Here is an 18851-nt window from a genome sequence, read left to right as displayed (position 1 = left end):
GTTTATTTTATAAGAACGTTAACATTAACATATTACGAGATAGATGGTGTGAATGAAAATCACTACTTAAACTTTAAAATTAAAAATTGTAACTTTTTAAAGTAAAAATGGTGCTTTCATCGTGTTTTAAATTTTAAGCGGAAAAATTTGCACTTTGTTGCGCATATTTTATCAGCGCGAGCCATTTGCTTGAATATTGCCATCGTTATCGCGATAAGCAAAAGGAGCTTAAATCACGACAAACGTCTCGATGGCTGGCGATGAAACTCTTGGCGCCATCGTAGATTTTGGCCTAGACGCTGTGACCCTTAATGCTACGAAGTAGAAGTCGAAGTATCTGCATTGGCGCAAGATACAATGTTATGCAGTACACATGTTGCAGCAAGGAGACATTTTTGAATATCGCACGAAATACACAAAACAAATGCAGGTCGTTATCGATGAAAAAGCTTTCTTCCTACGCGAAGAGAAAGTCGAGATATTTGACGAAAACGTTGCAACATTTCGCTGAAATATCTTACGTGTAATCTACGCGTTCACATAAAATATGTGTTTACTGTTCCACTTTTTTATTTCACTCTTGGTTGTTGAAATGATTATCAAAAAATAGCAAAGTTACAGATGATTTTGTGTGTTGCTAAGGCTTTTGTGTTATATGCGCTAACGTACGTTTTATCATTTTAAAATTTTCTGTTTTGTTTGATAATTTCGGAAATTTAGATTCTCGACAGCCATTATGCCCATTATGTATAATGCGTGTATAATCAATTGTTTGCGTTTGTGTCAAATTTCAATCTTATACGTTCATAATCCGCGATAATCATATAATATGAAAGATTTCTCTTTTTCCTCTCATATATTTATCATAATAAAGTATATATTTATCTTTTACACCAAAATAATAAATTGTAATAAAGGATATCTACCTTCAATTCATAAAATTAAAAATTATAATATATTGACACTGTTTAATTAAATTATTAATCTATGGACATTGATTAATTGTTTGCGTTATCTTCAATCCTCTTCTATTACTTCGATTTTAAAATGCACGCAATTTATTATATCTAATTAATATTTTAATTAAATACGTATCTCGCGCAATCTATTTTGCAATTCTGTAATCTCCTTATTGCATACAACTTGTCTTTATTATAATTAACAAAGCGCTATGTAATACGCATTTCAAAAGACATCCTTGGCGTTTGAATATTACTGCCATTCGAAATGAAAGATGTTTTCCTTGCATCGCGAATAGAAAACTCTCAATGAGATCTCAACTTTTATAAGATCAACAGGTTCGGCTTTAAACTCTTAGCAAGGACAATCGAGATACTTTCGCGCAATCGTATTTGGAATCAGAGAAAACATATTAAAAATTAAATACTATACAGAGTAGAAACGATCATTCAATTGTTATAAATAAAACACATGTTTAAAAATAACTGTTTGTCAGATGACATAAAATAATCCTCTCTTCTCTGTCTGTCTAAATTGAGAGAAAAATATATTCGAATAATTGCTAAATATGTGTTCTGTGCCCAAAATGGTCGAAATATTTGTTGCTGGAAAACAAGTCAGTTTTTGTCGTCGCAAAATACTCGCTCGCGCAGTTTATATACACAACTGTGGCTCTGAGTATCAGCTCCACGCGAATATCACTCGTTACAGACGACAGCGTTGCAGCGCGATGCAATCAAGCGCGTGCTGGATATGGATCAAGGCTCGGTACGCCGATACTTATTCGCCAGACATTCCAATATTGCAACTCAGCATTTTGCACCGTCGTATCGATTCTTTCACCTTTTCCGCGTTTACCTACATACTCGCAGCGTATATACTTTCATATACACATCTGTATATTATCGAGAAAAAGCAAAATACAAATCGCTACGAGATTCGATAAAAGAACGACGTCGGCAAATAACAACGTTGCAAGAAGATACGACATTTGCATGAAAACTATCGTGTGTTTGATTATTACCGGGTTTCTGGGTCGAAAACTGAATTATGCATCATGTTGCTCTGTCGAAATATTTAGTCATGCATGCATTCAAAAAAAATTTTATATCTTCTGCGGCTATAAATATTACTTAAGATGTGCATTGCATTACATATTTTTATACGCTTCTTATTCTTGTTTTAACATTGTGCCATGTATTGTACGTTATAATACATGGCATTATAAGCTATTGTATTATTTATAAGCATATTATACAAAGATCTATCGATCTCTTCTCTCTTCATCTTCTCTAGTTAGCGATCTTTGCTATTGGGTTAAAAAAGATGTCCATCAGAATAATGTCCATTATGTTCATATTTCTAGAATAAATCCGGATATCAGTGCATCTCTCGTTTTACATTCTCTTTGAGTGCGAGTGATTTGGTCGCAATCAACAAATGTACCATTTGGATATTTAATAGCTGTGTATAGTACCGATCGAACTTCTTATTGTAGCTAATCGATTGCCTGCATCGTACGATTTGTCAGTCATCTAATAGCAACACTTGCATTGTGAATTTGTACTTACTTTTTAGTTTCTAAATTTTTAAAGAAATGACTATTAAACTCTATGATTTTTATTGTTATGTGGCAAACGGTTCATAAATTTTTAGTACTTTTAAATAATATTTTCTAATGTCAATTTGACAAAAATAGAATATATATACGAAAAAATTTTGTTTGATGCTGCTATATATAATAGTAATTAGTAGATTTTTATATGAAACAAGAAGCATTGTATTATTACGAAATATCTAGATTCTAGATCGTGGAGGAAATTCGCAGAAATTTGATTGCAATGTAGTTCAAAAACTCATTTCAATAGCTTCGTTTTAACGTTCAGAAAGATTGGTTATAGGCAAATTTTTAGGTCATGAAATCTGTACCTTCCTAAAAATTTGTCAGCTTTTTATGACCATGCACTCGAATAGACTGATTATATATTCTGCGAAACTAATTTTTCGCCTGGCATAGCGCCAAATCAATTCAATAAAATTTCTACTTCTCTAACAAATGTCCATTATCAGAAATTTTGCGGAATTGTAGTAAAACAGTAACATTTTACATCTTTTAATATGTGTGGAAAGGACTCCTTATAAATATGTATATGTGTAGTGTCCTAAAACTGACGGTTTATAGCTTTCAATCTACTTAAAAGAAATCTAATGCGCCATTAGTGAAACGCGTCTTGAGTAGTATGAAAATTCGCATATAAACAAACACAATGGAGAAAAAAAATATAGAGTCATATATACATATATGAATGTATTATATATATATATATATATATATATATATATATATATGTACATATATATTAATTATTTTCATAATATTATGTCTTTTTGCAAAAATAGTGTTAAAATGAGATTTTTTCGTATATTTTATTTCTATCAAATTAGAAGGTATTATATAAAAGTATTAAAAACTTGTAAGTAATTTAATAACATATAACAATAATGTAGAGCAATTATTTTTTTAAATTCAGAAATTGAAACGTAAGTTTAAACTTCCAATTTTCAGATTTTGAATGATTGTAACTTGAAAACTGTTTATTTTCACAAATTGTGCCTGTTAATATTTTTCATCAGTATGAAAAGAAATATAATATATTGAAATTTTATTTACTTTGATTTCAATTTCCATAAGATTTTGTACGACGTCTCTTTTCGCTCAATAATTTATATAAGAATACTTTTTATTATTATATTAATAAAAAATACTTACAATGTTGTCAATGAATTTTCCATTTACGATGAAGAAAATAGAAGACAATGAAAGTATGAAATATACAAATGTAGTTCCCAAGTTCCTTTAAAAATTACAATTTTTTTGATATATTAAAAATAGCAACTACTTTTTTCTCTCTTTAATTCTTTGAATTTTTGAACATTTATAATTATAAATTTTGTTTCTTCTAATCTTTGTGAATTTCTAAATTCTTTAATCTTTAAATCTCTGGATTTTTTTTTTAATTGACGAATTATAATTTCATTGCAAAAAATTTCTGAATTGTCTATTTATAGAGAATCTTGTAGTATACATATATGAAATCCTGTTAGCAAATAATTATTCTAAAAGCTGCAAAAACTAGTTGCATCGCAAAAGTTTAAAGTGGCATACAGTAAATGATCATAAAGTGCACCGTACTAAGAAACGGTAGATAACCGGCAAACGACCGTGAAAATTCTCGGTTCTCTTGATGTATTCGTTTATCGTTCTCTGCGTCGTACTAGTCTTTATCGCAGCTCATCTCGCGACAATGATAAATACATAAATAAAACGCGCATGTGAGCTTGCGCTTATACGATGCGATGTTTTACATAAGCACCGTAGAACGTAGGCCAGCAGACATTCCGCGGGCGTCTTACGATCGTGCCTCAAATTTATATTGCAACCTGTATTACTGCTCGTTGCAAGAAATTGTAGTCATGGTTGTGCAGGAGAGCGCTATGCGTGTATATACACTGACATCTCGAATGCATGTGCATGAATCGCCGTCGATCTTACTGTGTAGTAAGTTATCTCGTTTCACCAGTCCCGAGTTACGAGTAGAAAACCTTATTGTTGCAAGCACATTTGGAGCAAACATTCGGACCGAACGGTAAAATCGATACTCGAACTATTTTGCAGGGATTTGACAAAGCGGTGATACAAGCCAGAAATTTTGAAAGCAAAAGAAATTCGCGAAAATATTTAATAAAAGTTCCGATAACGAACTTTTATTTTTTCGAGACAAACAGTTCAATATTTATGTTTCTCAATTGTTCTTAAAGAAGTAGAAATTTGTTCATATATTTTATCTAGCAAGAGCAGAAAAAGTTTCAATATCGAATTTCGTGATGGCGTAGCATTTTTTCAAGTAATACATAATCGTAAAAAACTTACTTAAAAAAAAAGTAAAAATAAGCACCAAAGTGTACGTGCTCCGTATTAACTGAACTTTATTTGTAGTTTCTACTACAAAAATAATGACATTAGAAAGTTTACACTAACAAGGGGACACTACGTGCTGCTTTCCGCCGATTATAATGATGAAACTTGCAGGAGTGATAGGGGATAAGTGTATAATTTATGTAACAATTTCACGTCCAAACTATGAGAAATGCTATTGTTTCAAGCATTGTTTGCTTGAAACATCGCACATAAACTGTGTATAAATTGTTTGAAAAAATTAATTTGTTATTTATAATTATTATCTAATCAGTAATAAGGTAAAACTAGGAATAAATTAATTTATATAGATAATGAATAAGTAGAAAAGTAGCAAAACTGCATTTAACCGTTGCTAGTTGCTGCAAACAGGGACAATTTTGTGGAAACATTAAAAAACATTACCCATAGAAATACATGCAAATGTAATTATTAGTTTAGACGAAAGATCTCACCAAGCTACCAACAATGATCCCGAATTCTGGTGTTCCTGGCAATTTTGCAGCAAATCTGACTAGCTTTAAATGATCCTGAGACATGCTCAAATAATTTCCTAAAGTTTTATTTTAATCGCGAGGGTAGAAGATAAGAAGACATAATATATGGATACGCAGTGGAAAGATCCATCTATGACTGTTTATAACTCGGCTCCTAGGGCCCATTCAGAAAAACGGCTTTACAGATATTCACTACATAATATCTCCTGCAACTTCTGCAAGTTTCATCAAAATTGATGAAGAGCAGCGCGTAGTGTTCTCTTGTCAGTGTTGCATATTCGCGCGCGCAATTAAGGTAATGAAAAGGTAACGATACAGTTTTTAACCCCGTCAAAGATCGCCGACAATGCGTGATGGAAATTCGTCATACAAAAGCGAGATCACGATGTATCATGAAAATCCGGATTTGCCATTATTATATTACGAAATAGAAATATTAAAATAAAAACTTAAAAATATTTTCTTAAAATACATTAAATAGAAATTTCTGGAAATAAATAAAAATTGATAAAGAAGCTAAGAGAATTTATTAAAATTTAATGATACGTTTAAAATTTAATTATACAATTTTTAATAACTTTATAATGTTTCAATAAAAAAAATTCTAATATTTATTTTGGCTTGCTCAATAAGATACCTATTTCTTAAAAAATAAACAGACCTTGAATTTTTTACATAAATTATATACTTCTCTTTAGACACGTGCGCACACAGAAAAGTGTACACTTAAGACGAACATTGTTCGAGTTTTGCGAAAATGATGGCTATTGCGATGATATAATTTTATAATACATATAATTTTCTAGTAATTTAGATATCGAATGCATTTAAATACTGTACATTACTTTTACATAATGTATAGTAAGATAATAACACACTTAGTATACACTAGCAGTAGCTGTTGCAATAGTACTCCAATTTTTTTAAGTATTTGTGTATACATTGTGTATTAGAGCTTTCATGCACCTATACGTAGTAAAACGTAACCAAATTCGCAAGCATGACGAATGTCAGGTGGCCGAGCTTTGTGCAACAACGCTGCTGCGTTGACAGGCTAAACCTTCTCGTGGCATTTTCTAACAGAAAAAATTTTAGATGGAAATTTGGACGACGTTTCTTAATCGTAATCGTAAAATTTGGCAACTTGAGCTTTGGAATATCTCAACATAGAAAACTCATAGAGCAAAAGTAAAGACAATTTTGTTATATAATATTAATCCAACAAATCAATTTAGTCCATCTAGAAACCTATCGGTTCAGCCGTTATAACTGAACGATAAATCTTGTCTGCACTTAACTAGTTGAGCGGCCTGAGTATAGCGTCCGTGCCTTGCTTCTCGCGTATGTACACTTGGCGCGAGACACTACTATGTCTCTTGATTATAATTATTTTTTACTTATTTTTATAAATTTTTGGCAGGTTAGTATTTTTGAAAATTATGTATATATTACATAGAATTTAATTTTGCTTACATATTTTATATATTTTTGAGTTTTATTACACAAGCAAAATGCGTCTTTGGAAATTAAAAATTTTTCGTTTGATAGAGAAATGATGAAAAACGAGAACGAATCAAAACTGCCACCCTGAAAAATCTGTTAGGAAATTGGTTAGTCCACTATTTACTAGTCTTCAAAGAATTACGCGAAAATGGACTTCAAAGAGTTACGATATTTCCGTGGACGAAATCGAAGAAATATTTGCCTTAAAATACGCAGTATATGGGATCGTTATTTCTCCATCATACTTGACTCGTTACGCATGTATATTGCATATTAACACATCAAAGTAACAGATAAATGCATAAAGTGCATAGGTGCCTTAGTTATTATATATGCATAATATCTAAAGTGCGAAATAAAGCTTAAAAATGAAGTGACTTTTATCTCATTAATATAAAGCATATTCGATTATCTGTCGAGTTACCTCATTATCTCAATAAAACACGAGATTTCTTTGACGCTTTTCACCTTTTTTCATCGCTTTATTGAAGCGATCGCGTTAATTATTTATCTTTTTAGGGGCCCTTATGCGAATTAGCTTGCTGCCACGGCACAAAGGTGATGCGTAAGTGAGAAGAGAATTAAATGCGATGAAATTATTGATAGCACGTTTTTATGCCGAGGCATAGTCGCAGCACGAACCGTTATTGTACTCCAGGGAAATTGAATGTGATGGTCGCTGAGAAAATAGGATACGGTTAGAAAACTCGTTACACGACATACAGAAAAAAAACAGAATTTACAAAATATTGCATGTAAGCCATGAATTTAGTCAGAATCAGAAATTAATGGAAATGATAGATTTAATCCATTTAGCTTTTGGTTATTCATTATAATAAAATTATAAATAGCAATTGTTGAAAGATAATAATGGAGTTTTTACGTTATCTGTGTAACGACATTATCTATCAATATTTTTGCCAATCTATTCAGTTTTGAAAGTAAATAAAAATAGAAGGAAATTGAAGGAAATTAGTCAAATTTTCGCCCATATGTATTTCATTTGATTCCTCTCCGAACTGTACGTGGCCGAGCAAAGGCATTATTGCAGATTTTCAGCTCTGGAAATGCGCACGCAGCGGATTTCACAGCGAGCGAACGATATTATAGCGCGATCTTATCGTCACTTTATAACGCGGATTAACTCGAAACGTATCTCGTTGCATGGTACGCGCGCATTAGCGCCATAAATTACGTCTCTCGATTATTCCAGTTTACACTTATATATAATTAATAACATCTTCTGATTTACGCGGCTAATTATCTTCCTTTATTCTCTTCACAATTCATAGTTACACATTTTTTTAAAAGGATTTTTATTATCTATTAAAATATAACAAGAGGTATATGATCATCCATGACTCATGTGCAATTTAAATTGCATATTGAAAAATTCACGAACTTACTTAATTAAATAAGAAATTCCTTGATACAAATGATAGTCGAAAAAAACGTAAGTATTATCACTTGGCGAAAACTTGACGGTTAGATAATCCTAATGATCCTTCAGATATCCTAATTAGTCTCACAGTTTTCTGGCCGATTGTTCTTCCGCTTCATAAGTGCGAAATCGAGCGTGGCCGTTCGCGAATTGAGCCCTAGCCGGAAACAGTTACGTCCGTTGAAGTTCAAACGAGAAAATTCACCGGTTGCCTCCCCATCGATTCTCGAGTTCGTTTATTGGCGAGCGTTCGTTCGAGGATCGGGAACGGAGAAATCAAGGGAAAAAGTGCCGGAACGCGCAGGACGAGGGAGCAAGAATTCCAGTTCTTTATGAAAACTACTTAGCCAAACGATAGGATCTAGTAGAGTCGCTTCAAGTAATTTTCGCCAGGCTTTAATGGAAAAACCGGTGCTGGCTGCAGATAAGGATGCCTTATCGACCTGCTCGCCGAGACCTGATGATTTCATTGCCACGCATCGCCAGTCTCCTTTAATGTGCGTGATAGAAATTACGTATTGTTTCGTGCGGCTTTTTTCGCATTCTCATTTCTTGTGTTGTGTTAATTAATATACTCAATCAGTATTATTATGTAGTATTAATATATAATTAATATTATAACAACGTACGTTGCGATAGATCTATTTCGTTTAAAAGAAATTGACAGGACTTTGTGCAATTTGATGAAAAAAATTGTATCTGCCACGTCCGCTATTATCTCTTCAACATTTCAATATCGACGTGACATGCAATCTCTGAATAAATTCTCAGTGACAGACTTCCACTCCAATTTTTAAATTTTCAGTGATACACGATAATAAGCACACATTATACTTGAATATATCTGGGAAAGCAGTAAATCAGTATTAACGTCTAAAGTTTTTATTTTCGTGATAAAGCTAGCTCGGATCAATTTAATTATGAAATGTGTTTCGCAATAAAATATTCTTCCAATTTTACTGACTGTGCTGCGGAATTGTGAAACTGCTCCCACAATATCGTAATCGAAAATTTATCAGAATGTACGCTTTGCGAGCGATGGTGAGCAAGCATATTTGACTGCAAACTTCCAAGTACATTATGATTCTTCCCTGCACGCGCGGGTAAGTTATAAATCTTTAATGCTGTCAACGCGATGGCGATTTACTTCCGCTCGCCCTGCTAGAGATTTCGCGAAGTTTATTAAGCTCGCTTATACTCGCATCTGCAAGCGGAAGTTTTTCGCCGTGAACTTACAAGCGCGCGCCGCTCTCTGCATAGTTCTTTCTGATTTAAAATTTTTTGAGCGTGTCGAGAGAGCAAAGATGGTAATACTTCCGAAGTATCACATGTCACCGCCAAATAGCTACATCGATTATATATTCTCATATACTAGCGTAACAGCGATTTATCGTCAGCGAGACGCGCGGCATAGTTGCGGAACTTTCGTCGCGGATTCATGGACTTGCTATTCGGGAAATGCACGCTTTTGTATATACGCCTCGGATAACAATGGAGGAAAGAGTGGAATTGCAACCTCACGTTTCCACCGCGCATTATTTTGTAGAATTCTTATTTTAAAAAAAGTACTTGGAATCTCAAGGCGCTTTTCGTACCGTAAATCGTTTACGTTTAGCGCGAAGATATTATGCTCTCCACCGGTGTCGGTATCGCAGAGCTTGAAAAATTTGTTGTTTAATTTTCATAAATTAATACGCAAACACTAAAATAGGAAGGTTGTTTTACTTACCGAAAACAATAAATTGTAAATTATCGGAATTCTGAATTATTCATTGTGTGTTACGAAATTTATTATATTCGCAAGTAAAGCACTTCTCGAAAAGTGCAAATCTCTCACAGCGGTTGAGTTACCGTTGCATACGCAAATCACATGTCACGCTGTTACTGCCTCTCGAAATACGAAAGCGACTGGCATTTACGGTCTCATCGTTTCTTAGCGATGTTTGCTGAAAATATCTTGATCGTTATCGAGTATTCGCTCTCATAACCTTTTCCTCTCACCATCCTGATGCCACCGAGAATTACGTTAATCCGCTCGCTTCGCACACACCCCGTCCATAAAATTGCGATCATTGAAACTCTTTGCGGAAGTACGGACGTTGCGATACTGGCCAGCGGTCAGCGTATCGTGGGATGGGGTGAGCTTACTGTGTATGCGTCTTCATACCTTTATTTACTGCATATAACCTGATGGCGGGATATTCTTTCGTTCTGATCCCAAAGAGCCGAGCGCGTAAATGCAGCGTAACGATTGCAGACCGGGTCGAAGATCATACGCGCGCGAGATGCAGACGTATATGTGATAAAATTTATGATCGCGTCTGCCATTGACGGCCGGTTCTTAGCGCGACATTAGGTGACTTGCATTTTGATCGAATACGATGCACGAGAAGGATGTATGTAATACAAACGCCACAGAAACTCGCGCGTATCCCGTAGGGGATGGCTGAGCCGCACAGTCATTTGGGCTTAGCGAAACCACGGACTCAAGCTCAATACACTGCGAATACTCATCTATGTACAAATTGCATATTTACATCCATATATACACTTTTTGTGACCGATAATGCGAACAATACTAGAGGAAAAGTGATATGCTCGATGCAATCTAATTTTATAAGAAGAATAAGAACGAGAAATCTACATATGCGTTTGATGGTTTGATAGATAGATAGAAGAAGGATCATAATAGCGAAAATTGAAGCTTATGTTTTGTTTATACTCGTTGATTAAAAAAAGAAAACTCGTACGTAGTATGTATTGATTGCGAAATAATTTTCAGCAAGCTTCATTTTCGCTAGGTAATAGTCGGTTTTTCCTTTGGCTCGCGCAAATGCTCGTTTTCCGAACGGATTTATTGATGACTTGCGGTTGTTCCACAATATTGAGATAGTTATCGTAAATTGCATGCGCAAATACGGGTAAAATACAAATTTAAATTTAAAAAATGTACTTGATAACTTGATATATCGCAATATTTTTATCCGTATCTATGTCCAAGTTTTAATATGATTTAATAATTGTATAAATTGTAGATAAATTTAATGGATAATAATTGTAATAATTATTAAAATAATAAATATAAAAATAAATTTAATAGATTTTGTATAAAACAAAATTGTTTGATTTTGACAAATATTTAAATCTTATTAGAAGTATTTTAGTTCTATTTTAGTTCTATTTTAGTTCTATTTTATTTACAAATTATTTCCAATACTTTCCACTTTCAATATTAATTCAATTTTATTAACAAATCGTGAAAAGGTATCAAATTTATGAAAACTGCAACGAGTAATAAACAAATAAAATTGTTATTTATATCTATATCTATATCTGAGGTTTAACAATCAATATTTTTTTAAATTTAATTTTACTTTAATAATTCTTAAGATATCTGATTAGATTCTACAGAACAATATTTTTAATTAATATGTTTAATTAATCACATTAAACGGAGTTCAATATCATTTATTAATTTGCATCATAGTCGTTATAAAATGAATACAACGAAAGTTGCAAATTATCCCACTTTATTCAGTTATCTGTATGTCCTAGAAATCTCTTAATTTGCATCTTGAGAAGAATCCGAAACTCTTCCATCTTGTTTCAATTAACTTTGGCCTCGTGTGTTGAAATTTTAGATGTTACCGCGCGCGAAAAAAATGTGGAAAAAATGTCGGTATGGAAAAATTTAATTATTTTGAAAACAATTTCTGTACTACCGAACAACGCAGCAATATGGCGATTTTTTCGCTTTGTATAACAATCCGTATATATTTTTGTGTTATTTAAAAAATTTGTTGCCGACTTTCGTCTCCATAGGAATTATTGTACTCCATATACTGTTATGGTTCGAAAACTTTTTGGTTGAAAAACTTTATGTTTAAAAAGAAATGAATTAATTTCTTTTATAACCGTTTATTTAATCATAGCCATTCCTATTCCCATTTATATTACATATTTTTGAACGCACTGTGTAAATAACTGATAATTCAATTACGAATCCGGAACACGAGGAAGATTATAGTAGCGGACATGAATACGCAATATCCCCCTTCTTCGTGGTTTCGGAGAGTCACCGCGCTTTGAGATGCCAGAGGGTCCTCGTCCTCTGGGGATGCCTTACTTTCTTTCGGTCCTCCATTCGTCTTATGTACGCGGACGCGCACGCTCCATCCTGACAAGTTCGCTCGCCTTATCGCCCTCTCTTCATTCTCACCAACATCATAGGAAATTGCGGACAAGTTTCCCCCGAGGCGGTCGCCCCATAGAGAAATTCAACCAATTAGATCGACGGAAAACTTTCCTGCCGCCAGACTTAACCGGCGAGCAAACGGCCTCGAGTTCCGCGCTCTGCTCTCGGCGCGGCGCGTCGCGGACACGTGCGTGTATACGTGCGTGCGTGCGTATCCGAACGGGTCGCGAGATACGCACAGCCCAAGTCAAAGCTCGGCATCCTATGCATGGGCACGTCTGCTCTACACCCACTCGAACACCACCGGAATAATAATGGAACTATACCGACGAAAATACCGGCGCGCGAGTGAAGATTCGATCTCCGCGCCGTACTTAGAGGCGTACTCTGTAATTCCAAACCGACCGCGCGCGCGTCTACCTGCCGCAGCGAAGCGTAATCAACCGACGGAAAGTTTCCGGCAAGTTCCACGGTCTGCGTAGCGGAAAAAGCTAAAGACGATCCTCTATGCAACGGAGAATCGGGGCCTGGGACCGACTTGTGGCTGCCATTCTTGGCAACTTCGTTGAACGTAATGCATAAGAGAATGCGGGATTATTATTGTTCTCCAAACTGCTTCAAATGTGAAATCGCGAAATAAAACTTAACAGCTAATTCTTGTAAATGGCTCGACGGGGTACGTTTAAAACGCATGTAGTGTAATTGGAGAAAATAATATCTTCGTGAGTTTCTGATAAAAGTATAACTTCTCCAAATATTCGAGAGCGTAATTCATTTCGCTCTACGTTAACATTTGCTTTTCTTCCTTGCAGAGAACGTTTCGCAATTTGCTTATATGTTATTTGAATTTGTGTCAAATTCGTAAATTGAGTACAAAGTAAATCGCATTATCTAATTGATCATCGTAAACATTTTTTTGCACGCGTATGACAAAAAGTTCTATATACGGATCGAAATTGACAATTTACAAACAAACTAAGCATACTACATGTCGCAGTATTTGTGCACGAACGCTTTATGATTATCGTGCGTGTAAAATCACAAGTTGTAAGAAAATTTCGATTGAAACGAGAGCATCGCGCATTACATAATTTGGTTCGAAAAAATATTTTCAGAATTTGAAATCTCCAGTGCAAAAAGGAAAAAAAGATACAGAGATAACAGATTCTCAATTATAAATTTGACATGTAATAAAGAGATAATGGATTCACAGATACAAATTTCATTTAAAACGCTTATCGTATTAAAAGAAGTAATAACCCATTTTTAATTATAATATTTCATATAAAATGTTTGGTATAAGCTGCAGATATATATATTGTGAAAAATACAGCAGCTATTAGTACGTAACAAATAATTAATTGGTCATTAAATAATTGAGGTATCCTATTATGCATATAGAAGGCATATTAAATGGACGGAGCTAATCGTAGTAATAGTGCCTGGTGCATAAGTAAACTGAAAGCTAACAAATTGGATCGATATTTACTCACCGATTCTAATGACCGGCGGCAGCGACATGGCAGTGCTGATCGAAATGACGATTATGACGAACAACAGTGCCATCGTGTCCAACGTGAAGGTATATAATTCGCACTTGGACGATTATGACATCGTTCGTGCGGATTTTCCGTAAGACAAAGTACGACGGAGGAAAGGGAAGGAAATCATAGGTACACGAAGTTGCTCCGATTTCACCGACACTTTAACACCAAACTGCACATCTTCAGAGACTCGTCGCACATCGGAGGGAATTCTTAAATGACCGTCATCTTCCGTGCGTGCTCGACCTGAAAAATAAAAAGAAGATACTTGCAATGCGACATTAAAGCGGAAAGCATTAAACAGAAAAGTTAAAAAAAAGTAATAGTAATGTCAAATTTAATAAATGAAATTAATTTGTAACGAAACATTTAAAATATATTACCACAAATTTTCGAATATACATATAATGATAAAGTACTTGTTTGTTTTGTCAAATTTTGTTTTGCCATTATATTTTGTCAAATATAATGCATATAGATAAATACAGTTCTTGCAATATTTCGCCGTTATATATATGCCTGCACATCATCGTAACATTACTCATATTTGTTCATCGGTATAGCTGTTTGATCAAATGGACATCTATTGGGGAAACAATGCAGGCGTAAAATAACTGACCTCATAAAATCAGGTTCCGAACGGACCAGCAAAATGCAATCTGCTGGAGGCTATGCTTTTTCGCTGGTAAATTAATTGCTTAAATGGCTAGCACACGGTTTTGTACGGGATCATTTGTTGAAAGTAACAACCGGTAGATTACGATTTATGATTTTTATTTAAAATGAAAAGTAAGCTCGTACCGTTAGAAATGTGAGGATTGGCCTGGAGTTTATTAGTCAAATAAGAATTTAAATATCTGTTATTCCTAGTCTTCTTTACTTTTCTGCGTTTTGAAAGAAAACAAATTCACATATGTATAATACCTAAAGAATATTTAGAAGGTAATTTTAAACTCATTCTGTTTTTAACGTATAATAATTTTAAACTTAAAAGGTAATTTGCTAATTTAGTTTAAACTTTTTAAATATGTAAAAAATATTTTATTTTAAACAGTAATTGATTAAAAAAGAAAAAAAATATTGAAAATAATGTTACGTATATATTGCATGCGATAACAACCTTCTAAGAAAGATTGCAGTTTGAAGAAGCTTGGCCAAGAAGGGAGGCACTGCTCCGTACTTTTTAACACACTCGCCGTGGTGTGCGTATCAACAATGTTGGAACGAGGGTACGGTTTAGTTTTATTTGCGCTAGACCTCGAAGATGGGGCGAGAAAAGGGGCGCTATGGTCTCTGGAGTGAAATCACATGGGCCCGCGTCTCCACTCCCGGAGGTGCATTTTCCGGAGGAAGAGATGGAAAAAAGGGAGTTCGACCTCTCTGGTAGATACGACCACCATTACGTTGGTGCCGGAGATACTAAGGGAAAAAGAGAAAGAGAGAGAGTCGCTCTCTTTATTTCCGAAACGATTTCTGGAGTTTTTGGTCTTGCCACGATAATGTCTCCCACGCCCGACTCTATCTCGACGTGCCGCATTGTGTTGCGCGACAGTCCCGTCCCCGTAACTTCGATCGCGCTAACGCGACAGATAGAGTTCGTACTTAAAACTGCGTTACGAGAAAAATGTAGTTGAATCAAGCGCTTTCCCCGGCGAGCAAACTCCCTCAATCTCAACGACATTCCGTGGAGCAAACTACGAGAAATACCGCAGAATAGCGTCGAGAGACACAATAACGTTATAATTTCCTCCGTGAAATGGCTAACGGTAAAGTTTGCGAGTTTGCGAGCTCGAAAATTTTATTTCACGTATTTATTGTTTTTTTTTTCTCTTGGTGTCAGAGCGTATCTAACAAGAATTATTGGTGTGATATATATCGACGCGCGCAACTTGCAATTTCTTGATCTGTGGTGTGATCTGTACTACATGCATTAACTAATTAATCTGTGTTAATCTGTATTGCAACTATTGCATGCATTAACTAATTAAATATTTTATTAACAATTTACTAACATTGTCCACATTGCTAAATGCATTTTAATGCAGGTAGAATTATTTATTACCCACGCGATAATCAATTTTGTCGTGATTCAATACATTTCATTGATTATCACTAGCATAAGCTAGTCTCGTGGTTATTAATCACAGATATGAATTCAATTACAACATTATCTATCGCTAGAGGATACAACATGCCATTACACGTGCTATAACATGCAAATGTCAAATGACGCAAAATGCAAGGTTTCGATTATGCGGTTTAAATTACACAGATGTGCACAAATGAAGAAGCGTAATCAAGCGTATCTAATATCATTTGAATCGTCGATTAAAAACTTCTTTACATCATAACACCGATCTGTCCCAGATTCTTCCCGTGTTGTGCAATAATTTACACTGTTAATGTACGACGTGCACAGTAAATGGAAGCGAAAAGCGAACTGGCAAGCCTTCGGCATCAATATTTGACGATCAAAAAGCTGGAACCGGGAGAAAGACCTCGCGCGCATTACTCGGCGAATCACCCCTTTCGCGGACGACCAGCTCTCAACGGAAGTTCGGTGTCGATGCATGCGGCTCACGCTTTCGCTATTAGAGTTAGCGTAAACGGATTTCAACTAACCCAATTTAGCTGGGGGTAACTTTGCCTTTCGCTGCGTGTTTGTTTGCCGAACGGCGCGGTCCTAAGCGCGCCGCTTGATTACGTAGGTGTGTCCATTGCGTTTCAAACGGTCTTTTTTCATTCTACCGTCTTTTGCCCCGGCGCGCGACGCGGCGCGGCGACTACGTACGGCGTTCGCCCTCCTTTCTCTCGCTTAGTCCTAGTAATTCGGGGCAAACTTTTACCCTTAATGAAACCGTCATCTTGTTAAGAATTTATCAAATGCGCAACGAAATATAAATAAGATTATGCACATTTTTTTACAATAAAATATGCATGGTAAAATGGTTTCAACGAAATATAAAAAACATGAGATGTTGTACGATTTTAAAAAGCAAAATTTTTAACTATAAAATTTCGGTTATATAAATAAATGTAAATATGATTTTTTTGCTGACGGACGCTTATTTATTAATATTATTAATTAATAATTTGTGAAGACAGTTTAAGGAATTAAATGTATGTTAGAGAAAAAAAGAACGCAGGGGCTTTTTTGCAAAGGTGTAGAACATTTACAGTGCGTTTTATCGCCGATAAAAACGGTATTACATCTGCTCTTTATAGCTTTTACGATCGGGAGGGATTAACGTAGTAGCAACGACCATGTCTCCCTAGATCGTAAAAGACCGCTAACTATAATTCTGAACAGAAGCTATATCTTTTCTTCTTTTTGCTTCAGAGTCATTTCTACGATTTTACATGTGTATCTCAATTTGAATAGAGCGGCGCGTTTCTAATTACTCGGTATTGCAACTTTAATTTCCGTTAAAAGGATAAAGAGCATCATAGAGAATAAGTTGATTAAGTTTTAAGCTTTCGCTTGTTAAAACTAATCCGATTTGTTAGCATAAAGTTTGCATGTTCTGTATTGAAAACCATCTCTGTATAATGCTTAACGATATACTGTCTTTCAACCGAAACTAAAAAGTACAAGTAAGGATATACTAATTTTGCAATATGACTGATTGTGAGATGTCAATAACTTTGTCACTTTGGTTAGTTAAATACTTAAAACTTAAATATTTAAAAAATAATTAAATAAACTATTAAGTTATTAATAACACAGGCCTACAAAAAAAGAAAAGTTGTCTGAACAGAATACTCCACTAGGCTATCTTTATGTATTTTGACGCGCTGAACACGAATCCGTCGTCAGATTAATCCCAGCACGCATGGGTTTCGAGTAAATCACGAAAAATGACTAAAAATCGTGAAAAAGCCGATTAAGGGACATCAGCAATGAAGGAAAAAATTTATTTGGACCGGATCAAGCCTTATCCTCACGTATTTTGACGCGCTGAAGACGAATCTGGCATTGGTTGAGCTGCCTGACCCCCTCCAATTTGAGTATTTTGAAAAAACGCAGGAGATGATTCAAGCCCCAGTCTGATCAGTTGAAATAATTCCGTTATCTCGAATGAAGAAATGTATACTTTAATCTATTGTTCTGTTTACTATAGTTTATGTTTGTAACAGTAACGTACTCTTTTATTCTCGAACGACCTGTGCAGTGGGTTTCTGACTCTTTTCAAACTACTGTCGCGTTCAGTTACTCTTTTCAGCAACCAACAGTAGTCCGCCATCATGTTAACATCCCATCTGCCCTGGTATCTTCTTTCAATTTCTTTCATATCTTGATGGAAATAAATTTTTTCCTTCATTGCTGATGTCCCTTAATCGGCTTTGTCACGATTTTTAGTCATTTTTCGCGATTTACTCGAAACTCATGCGTGCTGGGATTAATCTGACGACGGATTCGTGTTCAGCGCGTCAAAATACATAAAGATAGCCTAGTGGAGTATTCTGTTCAGACAACTTTTCTTTTTTTGTGGGCCTGTGTAATATTTATCATAGTTTTAGATAATTGCTCTATTTTATTATACTAAAAAATGTTTTAATACACATTATTATTTGATAATAAATTAATTGTGAAATCCAAATCGTTGTTATTAGGTATCTCTGATATATAAGAAGCAGTTCCAATGCGAGGGCTTAAATAAACAAGTTTTATTACGAAATGCGAGTAAAGAGAAGGAATAGATGGGACGTAGCAGATTGATGCCGCGCGATACCA

General features: G+C 34.8%; 1 protein-coding gene across 6 annotated transcripts in view; it reads right to left on the bottom strand.

Moving 5' to 3' along the window:
* LOC139776399 (glutamate receptor ionotropic, kainate 2) overlaps positions 1-18851 on the bottom strand; it is a 150034-nt gene that overhangs the window by 126493 nt on the left and 4690 nt on the right. For all 6 annotated transcript variants that reach the window (XM_071713009.1, XM_071713002.1, XM_071713020.1 and 3 more), the window contains one exon: positions 14066-14362. In XM_071713009.1, the coding sequence (XP_071569110.1) occupies positions 14066-14138 (73 nt within the window). In that variant the 5' untranslated portion in view covers positions 14139-14362. The remainder of the gene's footprint in view (positions 1-14065; positions 14363-18851) is intronic.

Source organism: Temnothorax nylanderi, unplaced genomic scaffold (genome assembly GCF_030848795.1).
Source record: "Temnothorax nylanderi isolate EJ_2023f unplaced genomic scaffold, tnyl_v1.0 TNYL_tig0005_pilon, whole genome shotgun sequence".
Lineage (NCBI taxonomy): Eukaryota > Metazoa > Arthropoda > Insecta > Hymenoptera > Formicidae > Temnothorax > Temnothorax nylanderi.
This window is presented reverse-complemented; position numbering and strand designations above follow the sequence as displayed.